Below are 13,329 nucleotides of genomic sequence, written 5' to 3' on the forward strand. Positions count from 1 at the left end.
CCATACCATGGCTTTCGCAGAAGGGGTAAGGGAAAATAACTACGGAACTCGAAGGTAGGAATGTAAAGCATGTCAAAGTGTCTGTCGTCGTTGTAAATAATAATCTGATATATATATATATATATGTTGTGTACAACATTAACTTTAAAATCACGAAGTGGGCCCCCCCAAGGAGGGGGCCCATTAATTCCAGGGGGGGCCCGGGCCCCCCTGGCCCCCCCGGGATCTACGCCCATGCTAGCTGGTATCGTAGTACTTGCTTGCACCACCCAGACGCTCGGGTTTCGACTCTCGCCGACATTCGCTTTTTTTATAATTAAAAAATCAAATTATAAATCTAATGTTTACAAATATTATTAATTTATCTACAAATATTTTTTTTATTAAAAAAACTCAATTATTACTAGATATTTCAATAACAGTAATAATCCAATACAACAATAAAAAATAGGATATACCTAATAATAGTTATGAATAGTATTTACAATAATTAAAAAAAGTTATATTTTAATTAACGAATTTGTATTTTATATTTTGTGTGACAAACAAGAACCTGGATGATAATAATAAATTATCGTAGAACATTGGAACCAAAAATCTTTTGCAATTGCACAGTTAATAAAATATGTTTGTTTACATAAAGCAACGTTGTTGAAGTAGATCTGTTGGAAAACATACTTCGTTAACATTCAAAAATATGTCTCTATCTTCTGAATGTTTAAATGCGTACCAAGCGTATTTTATAATTTTATAAAAATAGGCGATGACATATGATGATTGTATTTTGATACAATCTTCACGGGGAATTTATCTCTCGAGTTTGTTCTATTAATCAAGCAAAAAATCTGTAAACGCTTTATTTCAATTTTTTTTACCTGTCTTTAAAAATAAACGTCGCAATTTTGAACGAGAGGAGTACATTTTGGAGGAATAATTTTTATCGCACAAGTAGGCAGTTCATAGTCATCCTGGAAGAAATATCAAGAAATATCTCATAAATAAATAAAAAAATAATAGTTGACATAAGATTATTTATATTTAAATATATCATACTTGTAATCAGTAGATTTATTTAAAATGTATATATATTCGGGGGGATTATCCCCTAAAATCTTAAGAAAATATATAAAAAAGTATAGTTCCCACCAACAATAATAAATAATCTGAAAGCAAACGGTGGGCAAAGTGGTTATCTTCCACCTTATACCGAGTTGCCGCCAGGAAATAATTTGAAATACATTTTTTTTGCTGATTTTGGCGGAGTCCATCCCAAAGGAGCGCGGGAAATAAAGTCAAACGGAATTGCGACCTACTATGACACCACCGAGTCCGATTCGACACGAAGGAATTTTTGACCGCGAGGTGTGACGTCATTCTCTGTGGCCTGACTGCGCCCTGAGGCACTGTTCTCTCTCTCTCTCTCTCTCTCTCTCTCTCTCTCTCTCTCTCTCTCTCTCTCTCTCTCTCTCTCTCTCTCTCTCTCTCTCTCTCTCTCTCTCTCTCTCTCTCGCTCTTGTGCAACCGCAAATGAAACGGAACGGTCGCGAACCGAACCGTTCGATTGGCCAAAATGACGGTTGAAGTTTTCTCTTCTATTAACCTCAGCCAAAAAAAAAAAAAAAAAAAAAAAAAAAAAAAAACAGGGGGGAAAAGGGCACTATTCCACAGCTCCCAATAACGGGAGAAGTTCGAACTCTGGCATTAAAAGCCCCCAAGGGTTTTGGAACCTTCGTGCGAGAAAGGAAAAAAAAATCAAGTGAGAAAACAGCGGCCATATTGAAGAGACGCGCCGTGGCCAGCGATATAACCTCAGATGCGTTATGGACCGTAACTTCCATGATTTCTGTTGACGGGACGAAAGAGAACGACAGCGGATTTTTTTCTTTTCTTTTTTTTTTTTGCAGATGGCAACTGTGCACCGTCGTACTGTCACGAGGCAAACAGAAGAACGTCTAGAAGCCTTGTTTCATTCCAGCATGCAGAGAATCGAAACTTCGATAAAAAATATCCCAGCGAAAAATTAATCTATCTGGGGCTCATTTCATTGCAAACATTGCATCATTTTAGTATGGGATGTTTTTGAGGAGTATAACAACTTCGGCTTCAAAGTACGCATGCTTCTAAACACAATTTTAACCTCGTCTCGGTGTTAGTACGTGCAGAAGTTTCACTCGTCATTGCAGCAGGCAGTTTTTTTGGACATACGCTATTGCAGTTAAAACTGCAATGGCGTATGTCCAAAAAAGCTGCATTGAATCAAAATTCGCCATTGCATGAATCATTTAAATAACGTATTGCAGCAGGCATCTTCAGGGTTTAGAATCAACTATGAGCTGGGGACGTGTTGGGGCTTGCCAGAGGACCTTTTTCAGTTAGCCAATCACGAGAGGCCTCTTCCTATTGGCTCTGACAGACATGGGCGGACACAGCTTTGAGTTCTGGTAGGGGCGGATGACAGAAGGGTTTTGGTGTGATTTGGAATGCCTCCCAGTTAAAAGGGAAGTACGAAAGCTTAAAAAAAAAACTAATGGACTATTTTAACGCATTTATCACGTCATGGAAACAGAATTTAAACTAACAAGTATCACCAAATCATGAAATAAAAATTAAATTTTTAAGACAAAAATGCTTGAAAGTTCATGTTCTAGGCGGGACCTGGAGATATTATTTTTTGCTATCATTCCAGTTTTTTTTTAGTTATGGTATATATGGGGGAGGTCGCCACAGTTCTCCCCCCCCCCTTTCCCAAATAGCACCACAATTGCTGATAAAACGTAAATATAATGATTCAACCGCGTAAATTATGATACTTACTAATACATGAAATTAAAAAGTATTAGTTACTTCAACCAATTTTCTTTATAACTTTACGAATTTGACAGTATTAATCAGACAAATACTGGTTGAACAAGGAGAAACGCGAGCGCGCTGGTAGAAAAGATAAAAATTCAAAGCATTCACAGCTTTACTGTATGGGATACCTATATCTATTTTCTGAAACAAGTGCATGCGCAAAAAAAACGTTGCATTAAAATTCAGGCTTGAAATTTTACTCTCATCGCGCCCAAAATAAGTTTCACTTCAAAAAATCGACACGGCGTGTGCGACCACACCTTAAGACATGTCTTATAATAACATGGCTGTTACAGTAATGTGTGTTATGAGCTGGAGGTACAGTGAATAATCGTCACAGGCTGAGAAGCTATCAGGAAACAAATTGCACGTAGCAATGCTATCAAGCGCACATATATTTTTTAAACGTGTTAAAGATAAAACGAGGTATATAAGGTAGTTATCCTTGCACAGTTGTCTAATAGTACGTCCATTGCAAGTCAAGTGCTCTGAGGGCCCAGTGAAGCAGTGACCAGTTGACAAAGAAAACATCAAAGGTAAGCCCGAGTAATTTCCCAGCTTTACATCGTGATCGCGTTTGTTTATTGAGGCTTCGCGTTTCGTTTCAGGTTGTTATTTTATATATTTACGTTAACAAACCGTTTGAACATAGAAACAAATAATGTGAGCTAGTCTTTCAGTACTCGTCAGTAAACAATTAAACCTCGGTAACGAGCAAATTCATGTTGCAGATAAACTTTTTTATTCGAAACTCAGGCACGAAATATAACGTAGAATTGTTTTTTGACGTGACAACGTCTAATAAATCGATAAACTCCTGCTGCAAGCACGAAAAAGTGTCCCGTTACGCACATTGTCCCGTTACACTGTGTCCCGTTACGCTCATTGTACGATTGCGCCGCATCTATCTCTCTTCCACTCGATTGGAATAACCATCGATTTGACGTTTTCGAGGCACATTAAACTTGAAACACTCCCATTCGTTTCCTACTTTGCCTATCATCGTCCTATTCTTAACATAATAACACAGATTGGAAGGTGTTAAATAGCAAACATGTATAAAAGTTATAGTTAAAATAATCTCTTCGTTAAAGTAATAAACATATTTGAATTAATGAGTGCAAATAAAAATAAATGTATCAATTAAATTGTAGATTTCATTTCACTCCTTCTTTGTATCCATACAAAATAGTGATAATTCAATAAAAAATGATTCAATTTTATTCATAAAATTATGCAATCATTTCGTCAATGTTTTGTTATGACGTTGTCACTTTAAACTGTCGTCCGTAAACCGACTTTACAGACAACCAATTTTTTTTTTTAATAATGCCGAGCGTAATAAATATGCGAAAAGAATTCATTATAGAGACAAAACGTTAAACAATTTTTTCCCCTTTTTTAAAAACTTAACTATAATTCTGTTTAACAAGATGGTACTATTGATTTCTCAGGGCTAGCCGATAAACGGAAGTACCTGACGCGTCACATGCAAATGCCTCAACGCTGAAACCTGTGACATTTCCTCGTAAACCGGAATTATAATCGCCTGCGTTTTTGAGGTTATACATCTTTAGGCGCGATTGGGAGTGAAATTTTTATAACTTGATGTAAGCTTTTGGACATACGCCATTGCTGAGCACTTTTTTCTGTAGAAGAAAAACTAAAAAATACCCAAAAGACAGAAAAACACAAAATAAGCAAAACAATTGCTGTTGTCAACAGGATATAAACACCACATAATATTCCATAACAGGAATATGGTCAACAAACAAAGTAAAACAAAGAAAAATGGACTAAGAGAACGAAAAAAAAACCACAAATGATGACAGCACAAAAATATTGAACCCAAAAAAAATCAGCACAACAGTTGAAACGAGACAAAAACACGACAAAACGAAAAGACGAAACAAACACAATAGATTTCCAAAACAGAATAGAACGAGAAAGAAACTCACAAATGATGACAGCACAAAAATATTGAACCCAAAAAACTTCAGCACAACAGTTGAAACGAGACAAAAACACGACAAAACGAAAAGACGAAACAAACACAATAGTTTTCCAAAACAGAAAAAAAGTGCTTAGCAATGGCGTATGTCCAAAAGCCTACATCAAGTCATGCACTCCCATTGCACAAATCTTTCAAAGATAATATGAAATTTTAATAGTACCTATGCCCCAGAAATAAGCGCGTATTACACAACGGAAATTTAACAGTTTTGAAGTCCAATGCGCATGCGTGCAGGAACTGCTATAGCCGCGAGCTGTTGTCGTCAAGATGGCGGACACAAGTGTGCAACAAGCACCCTTACATATTAACTTTCGCGAACATCGGGTCACGTCCTAAAGCGCATCGGCGCGCCAAAGTAAACTTTATGGTAATGAAACTATCCTGGAATATATATTGGAAACTTAAATGGTCATAACAATAATATAATCGCAACTTAAAAAAAAAAAATACCTAAAATGTACTAGCCAGGAAAAATGTGTTGGAGCAAACATAGCCTTAGACATATTTAACATTTTGTTGCATTACGAAAGCAGCCTTTTTTTTTTTTTTAAGTATTTTCAAACTAAAGTTTGCAGTGTGTGGGTAAGCTCGTAGTACGGAGCCCACGGTAATGAATGAGATGTTGTCAGGTTTAGCCAGTGCTCATGACCGCGCGATGTTACAGTCATGGCCGCGAGAGCTCCGCGCGTGGCCGGCTGGCTGCTGGCAATCGCCGCGTGGGTCGGCGCAACCCGGGTGTCGGCGGCGGAGGACGACGGGCGCTACGACTTCATCGTGGTGGGCGCCGGGTCGGCGGGCTGCGCTCTGGCCAGCCGCCTCGCGGAGACCCCCGGGTGGAACATCCTGCTCGTGGAGGCGGGAGGCGAGGAGCCCGAGTGGTCCAGGGTGCCCGCCTACTGGCGCTTCGCCGCGCGGGCAGCCGGAGGCGTCGACTGGAACTACACCACGGTGCCCGCCCCGGAGGCGTGCGCCGGTTCCGGCTGCGTCTACCCCAGGGGCCGGTGCCTCGGCGGGTCCAGCTCGACCAACGCCATGTACTACCTGCGCGGCGGCCGGAGGGACTACGACCAGCTGGCGGCGATGGGCAACGACGGCTGGGGCTACGAGGACGTCCTGCCGTACTTCGTCAGGTCCGAGAGGAACGGCGACCCTCGCCTCGCCTCCACGCGCTACCACGGCTCCGCAGGTCCGCTCAGCGTGCAGAAATTCCGTTACGAGGACGAAAACGCGATTTCCCTCCTGCAGGCGCTGGAAGAACTGGGGTTCGCGAGGACCGACCTGAACGGGGAACGCATCGTGGGGTCCATGGCGGCTCAGATGACGAACCGCGACGGTGAGAGACAGAGCGCCAACTCGGCGTTCCTCCGGACCGCGAGGAAGAGGTCGAACCTCCGCGTGCTGACCGACAGCCACGTGTCGCGGGTACTGTTCCGCGACGGGAGCGAAGCGCACGGGATAGAATACCTGAGGGGCGGCAACGCGTACCGGGCGTTCGCGAGCAAAGAGGTCGTCATCTCCGCCGGCTCCATAGGCTCGCCGCAGATCCTGCAGCTGTCCGGGATCGGACCGCGGGATCTCCTGGACCAGCTCGGGATCGAAGTGATCGCGGATCTTCCCGTCGGTTCGACGCTCCGAGACCACCCAGCGGTCCAGCCGGTGGTGTACAGGTTGAGGAACACCTCGAAACTTCCCGGCATCGCGGAGCTGTACGACGACTTCCTCGAATACGTGGGGAGTCGTCAGGGACCTCTGACGGCGGCGGGAACTTCGGAGGTGGTGGCGTTCTGCCCGTCGGAGACCTCCACAGCCGGGGACGAAGATCCTGATCTCGAGCTCGTGTTCGAATCGACGTACAGCGACGGGAACATAGCCAACTGCTACTACGACCGGATCACCGCGACGCCCATCGTCTTGCAGCCGAGGAGTAGAGGCTACGTGAGGATAAACACCACGGACCCGCTGAGGCCGCCGCTGATACAGCCCAACTTCCTGCGCGAGGAGGCCGACGTCCAGGTGCTGCTGAGGGGCGTGAACTATTTACTCGAGCTCCTGGACACGCCGACCCTCCGGAGGCTGGGCTTCGAGGCCGACACGAGTCCCGTGCGAGGCTGCGAGCACCTCGCCTGGGGGACGGAAGGGTACTGGCGCTGCACCTTCAGGGTCACCACCTTCACCGCGTTCCACCCGGTGGCCACCTGCGCCATGGGGCCCGGGTCGGACCCGGGTGCCGTGGTGGACCCCCTGCTGCGAGTGCACGGCTTCGCCAACCTCAGGGTGGTCGACGCGTCCGTGCTTCCGCTGCTCATCAGAGGCCACACGAACGCTGCGGCGATAATGATTGGCGAGAAAGGAGCTGACATCATTAAAAACAGGTGGTCTTGAATTATAAACGCTCCTCGAAAAATGTAGAATCAATAATGTCGAAAGAAGTCTTTTTTAGATGCTGCAGAAATGTTATATGATCGCAACATGAACTATACCAATGAGTATAGGGACCGGAAAAAAAATTTTCGCGGGGTTTCAATGACCCTGCGGGATGAACTCCGTAGTTCTATACCTACACTCGGTCAAATGTCACCCACCAACTCATTGGCTGCTGTCTTGTGAGACGTCCCAACGTAGCAGCATGTGATTCGATAAAGCTTTTTTGGTCGGGCGTTTCCCATTGGCCCAGAGTCACCCAGGTGAGTTGTGAGCCAATGGCAGAGGCAGCACTGAGGTGTATAACTATTTTGTATTTTAGCCTATCGCGAAATGAATTCGCGAATTTTTCCGGTCTCTACCAATGAGTGTACCAATTAATTTTTTTTAATTTAACCTGCAAAGTTTATTCAGTATGATAATAACATGAGTAAAGAAACATTTGTGACATTTGTTTATTTGTTTGTTTTTTTCTTCTTGTTTTTTTTAACACATACTGAGAATATTATGTAATTTAAGTTTGAGAAACGTCTTAAATTCACTTAATTATTTATTTTTTGAACATGTTTTAACAATAGGTGTCCCCAATAAAGTGTCATTCTCGAATGTGAAAGAAGGCAGAATAGTGATTGTTCGCACCAAAACTCCGGTAGTGACTGTTCGCACCAAACCTCCGGTAATGAAGCGTCAATCGTTAGCCTTTACGAAAACTGAGGAGTAGACAAACACAAGCAAATGTTACGAGAATTCCTTAGCGTCATTTATACTTCTCCCTGCCGTCTCCTCTTCCGAAAATAACGCCTTAGGCGCCTTACAACCAACCTGTCTACAACAACACGCATGCGAACACGGACCCGCGCTGATTAGCTTGGAAACGCTCAGTTCTTCCGTTAACGTTACTCCGTGCGTTTACGTTTTTAAATACGTTTAAAATTGTTTCAAGCACAAGGATATCTACATTTTTTATCAGTACTTGAAGTTTTTATTTTTATTATATTTTTAAATCACGGCCATTTTTCTTATCGTATTTCAAAATTTTTCAATTAAATTAATCATCCCGTAAAATTAAATAGCATTGGTTGACATTCGATACGTATCCGTATCCGCGGCAGACGGATAATGAAAACGTTTAATATATTGCGGGTACAGGTTCGTTTTCGTTTTTACGTTTCCGTGCTAATGTGGAAAGGGGCTAACCACTAATTCAACAGTTCGAACACTCGACACATTATTCTGGGTAGCAAATATAACATTGAAAAATAGTATCCATGTGTTTATATTTACAAAAAAAAACACGTCCCAAGTACTGCAGACAAATTACAAAATTTTCAGGACTTTAGAAACGCTCACACACTCACAAACGGTTTTAAGGAAATTAAATAGATATTCCACAACCTTAATACAACAAATATATATATATATATATATATATATATATATACATATATATATATTTGATGGATTCGTAAAATGTATTGCAATAATATAAGTAGTGTTTAAAATAACTGTAATCATTTACCAACAGTTGTAGATTAAAAGCATAACCATGAATTTTGTTTGTGAAGGTCACTAATGACTACAAAAATAATTTATAAACCAAAAACATTATCACGTTCTTCATTAAATAAATATTGGTGTACAGTTCATACTTTAATAATTAAAATTATTTAACTAACGTAACGCCTTTGCTACACCACAGCGGTGAATACAGAACCAGTAATGCAGGGTGATATGCTTAATCAACTCAAATAATGTACTGGCAATTGGTGTAATAAATGTCGAGTACGTAATTAATATTCCGCCTGTGATTAATTATTTACTTTCAGAGGCATTAAAATTTGATTCGTTGATGTTATACTGCGTGGTGTATGGAACATGACCCAATTACAAATACTCTTGCCCATTCAACATTATTTTTATTGTTTGTTACCCGCTAACAGGAAATGACACAGTCGATTACTGCATGATACGCTCAGAAATGAATACCACGATATGAAAGAGGCGGCGACAAGATAATTAGTTTTTTTTTCTACCTTCAAAAAATTGCCAGTGACAATAATTCGATTCGTAACATCAGTTTCGGTCTTAAAAGGAATATTTCTATGGTGAACCCTAAGTACATTTTAAGCCATTAGGTCTTAAACTTCTGCCAATATAAAAACTCCAGAGCTAATGAGATAAAGCAGCACAAAGTTATTGAAAAAAAAATTACACTGCATGTGAGTTTTTTTAAAATATTTCCATTCGCAATAAATTATATACTTGCGCAGCTTAAAATACGCCAACAAAATTTCCATGAGAAAGGAATTAGTACTCACTCAACTAGCATATTTATGGCACTGACAGTAGGTTAGGGCTACTTCTTTCAAAGTTACGAGCGAATGATGACACCGTTTATAAACCAAAGCTACTGAACTCTCGTAGAGAATATTTTAAGCCAACGTTCAAACTCAAAAGCAAAAAAAAAAAAAAAAAAAAAGAAAGAAAGAAACCATAAGGAGTTCCATATGTACACCTTAAACAAAGAATGCAGAGTTAGGCATTAACTTGTTCTGCAAGCTGGGGTTTAAATTAGACACTTGGTCAATTAAACCTAAAGCATAATTTACAAGATTCTTTAGTTAAGTTAGAAATCTCAACCGTATCATACTTTCGCATAGTGTGTATCAATAAAATGTTAAAAAATTTTATCGGCGAACAGGGGATTTTTTCCGAGCTCCGTTTTGATTAAGAATATTTGGACAAATGTAAAAACAAATTCAGTACAGTCGCAGTTAGACATTTTTATATTACAGCTATTCTTTTTACCATTTATTTAAATCCTTATTTCCAATAGAAGCTTTTGTTAAAAAGCGTTGTTGATAATCGGCGAAATTAGCACACAGAAATAGTTTTAAGAAGTATTATTTTTTAATTAATACTTCCAGAGGTGACAAAAAAAATGAAGCACTTAGGCAATTCTTTCCCGTCGGGTTTTATTATTCATGCATATTCAGGTTGAGTTGTAACTCTAAAGACGAAATTTGGCTGCCAGTTCATCACGAAAAAATAAGCCAAAGACTTGTTTACTGTTTATGCTCTAAAATGTTTCCCCGGGATGCTATTCGCCTTTGACGTTAGAGGTGAACTAAAATTTAGTTGCAAATAATAGAGAAAATATTTCAGTAGGAACAGTAAGCATCCGGACAATGTTTAATTAAAACTTGTTTTGCTGCCACCTCAAAACTTTTTGCTGTCGTTAAAAAAATGTAATGTAAATAATTTAGGGTTGCAATTATTTTCCATGGGTTCATCTGACTTAACCCCCAATTATTTCAAAGAAAAAATTTTTACGACAGCGACGTAATTTGTGGTGATTGTAGATTTTTTTTTAATTTAGAAATTTTTCTGAAACTCAATGTTCACTTTGAAATATTTTATAATTTTCGATTAAAAAATAATTTCAGCTTCGGCTTCAAAGGCGTATGGGCTGCACTTCAGACCAAAAGTCAAAAACTTGTTTTCGCATTTTTTTATGGACCTGTAACCGAAATTTGTCAGTCAAAATTCTGACCCACTGTTGTGCTTGGTTTATATAGGTATATATATATATATATATATATATATTCTTGTTGTACAGTTGTGAAAAACTGATCCAAAACAATAAGAAAATAAACATTTAAAAATTATCTGTTTCACAATTATATAAAACTAGGTTAATAAGCATCACACCATTGGTAAACATCACTACGACCATTCCAGGAAGTCTGTAAGAGATAAGTTTTTTCACTTGCACTATCAGCTTTTGATTAGTAGCTTACGAATAAAAGGTATATTCAAACACACTCAAAACTTTTGAAAAAAGTGTCTAGAAATATATGTTTTTTTTTTTGTTATTTCCGAACACTTCACTTTTTCTACAACTCATGTAGACTAAAGCTATCTCTATCCATAATCGTGAGTTAAATAAACTATGTAAATTACTATTTTAATAATTAAAATAACACAAATAATTATATTTCGCAGCGTGGTTAAGGGCCCCGCCTACCCGTGCACACACGCGGTGTGCAGAGCTTCACAAAAAACATCGCGCTTTAACTTGGCTTCTGGGTAACTGCTCCCTGATGATGGCGACTGCAATGTCGACCGAAACGTCGGTGAATTATTCGCCAAGGACACGGCTACAACCCAGAAGCCAAGCTACTTCAGACAATGGCTTTGAAAGGCCTGTGAAAATTATCATTTAATTATTCGCTGATGGCCGATAAGTGGTTTTTTGTGTCCAGATTAATTTTTTAAACTGTGTTCTTTAGAAGAGTAAAAAGGCTAGAACGCGTGTTTTTTAGAGTAATTTTTAGGCATAAAACAACGGGTACAGATTGTTGAAAGCACTTAAGGGACTTGCATTACACCATTATCTTCATTTCTCCGCCGTATAATATTACGGTCACCGCTCAAATATCATGGTTGCCCTATGCGCGAGAAGACTGCGCGCCAGTCCAGAGGCGACACCGCGCTAGAAGCACCAGCGAACGTCGTGCTAAAAATCCAGCCTCACTAACACACATACACCCCTGATTAGGCGGGCCCCTCAAATGAGCTGATACTTTTCAAAGATAAAAACTGTACATAAATTATAATTCTAAACTAAATCTGTGTATACGATATTGGACACGAACAAAATGAGACTTTTGATTATTAATTAAATGTGCGCATTATATATAACTCCAGCTATTTTCCATACATATGTGTTCTGCGAATGTTTGAAATGTCCATTGTGTTTGTAAACCACCTTACAATCAACTGTATCCCTAACCATAAGTATATATGCATATATATGTGTGTGTGTCGATATAAGTACACATACTAGTACACATATATAGTAGTACTAGTAGTAGATAGAGTAGCAGTATAACACATCACGGGTCAGTCTTAGATTCAAAAGATTTTAGGCCATCAGATATTTTAAACGCTAAGTATTTTTAATTTGGCTTTATTAAAGCATAAATAATAATATGACTGTCTGATGAAAATATTTTCACCTGTGAAATAATTGGAATATTTTAGCATAATTCATTTCAGGGAAATATTACAGCTCTAACACTGTTGTCAATAGACACATTGTTATATTATCATAAATATGTGTTGATGTATGTCCTCTGCCTTAAAGATGGTAGAATAAAAAAAAATTAAAATAATAGCCGTTGTTATGGAGTAAACACCGTTGAACCCAACATGGTGTCTATCGGTACATAAACCTCCCATTTAAAACGATAAAGTAGAGAAACAAACCATATCTATGAGTGTTTACGTGTGTGGTGTGTGTTCAAAATTATCTGATATAGTGCCTAACGTTTTGAAGTTATTATTTTTAATAGAATGGAAATAATGACTCCATAGCTATTTTGGGGTTACGCATCATCCAAAATTATTCGATGATATCCCGGTAAAAAATAATGGCCATTTTAATTGCAGGATAATTTTTATAAAATAGCACCCAGGCAGAGGGAGTCCCTAACCGCTGGTTTGGTCGTAATGGTCGAGACGACAGACCTCTTTTTCGCTGACCTCCACGTTCACCTGACATAACGCCATGCTATTTTTTTTTTCCTTTGGGGCTTGATAAAATACCATGTTCCACCGCTAGCTAATGATTTTCCAGAGTTGAGACACAGATTAGAAGAGGCTATTGCTTCCATTACTCCGAATTTCACTTGTTAACCAAAGTAAGGGGAAGAGAGGTGATGGGCATTTCCTTTTGTGGCTAAACCTCAGCTTCATAACAACGGCTTTAGTACAACCTCCAACCTTCACTCCTTCCTTACTTCCCCCCCAGTGAAGACACGGGAAGACAATCAAATTTGGGGAAGAGCCCCCTCTGAACTGTTGCCGAAAGTTCAGCTAGGGTGAAGGTAGTGTTTAGGGGTGAGGAGGAGGGGAGGGTTGGATTCGGCGACCCCGGCTGGTTAAGGAGGCGATGAACACGATGGGTAATTAATACACTTCCAACAACCCCCCTCCCACCTCCTCCTCTTTCTCTTACCTCGAGCGAGAGTGGTGAA

The 13,329-nt window shown here is 39.9% G+C and overlaps 2 protein-coding genes across 3 annotated transcripts in view; one reads left to right on the top strand and one right to left on the bottom strand.

Annotated features, from left to right (window-relative positions):
• LOC134540368 (voltage-dependent calcium channel subunit alpha-2/delta-3) overlaps window positions 1–13,329 on the bottom strand; it is a 222,391-nt gene that overhangs the window by 162,436 nt on the left and 46,626 nt on the right. The gene's annotated exons all lie outside the window — the stretch shown is intronic.
• On the top strand, window positions 3,326–7,675 carry LOC134540040 (glucose dehydrogenase [FAD, quinone]-like). Its single transcript, XM_063382481.1, has 2 exons — window positions 3,326–3,389; window positions 5,532–7,675. Exon 2 carries the CDS (start codon window positions 5,534–5,536, stop codon window positions 7,247–7,249), a length of 1,716 nt encoding a protein of 571 aa, XP_063238551.1. The 5' UTR covers window positions 3,326–3,389; window positions 5,532–5,533; the 3' UTR covers window positions 7,250–7,675.

The sequence above is a fragment of the Bacillus rossius genome, chromosome 16 (assembly GCF_032445375.1).
Source record: "Bacillus rossius redtenbacheri isolate Brsri chromosome 16, Brsri_v3, whole genome shotgun sequence".
NCBI classification, from domain to species: domain Eukaryota; kingdom Metazoa; phylum Arthropoda; class Insecta; order Phasmatodea; family Bacillidae; genus Bacillus; species Bacillus rossius.

Bases quoted from the DNA above. Each gene is read 5' to 3' on its own strand.
- LOC134540040 (XM_063382481.1), top strand. From the start codon at position 5,534: ATGGCCGCGAGAGCTCCGCGCGTGGCCGGCTGGCTGCTGGCAATCGCC.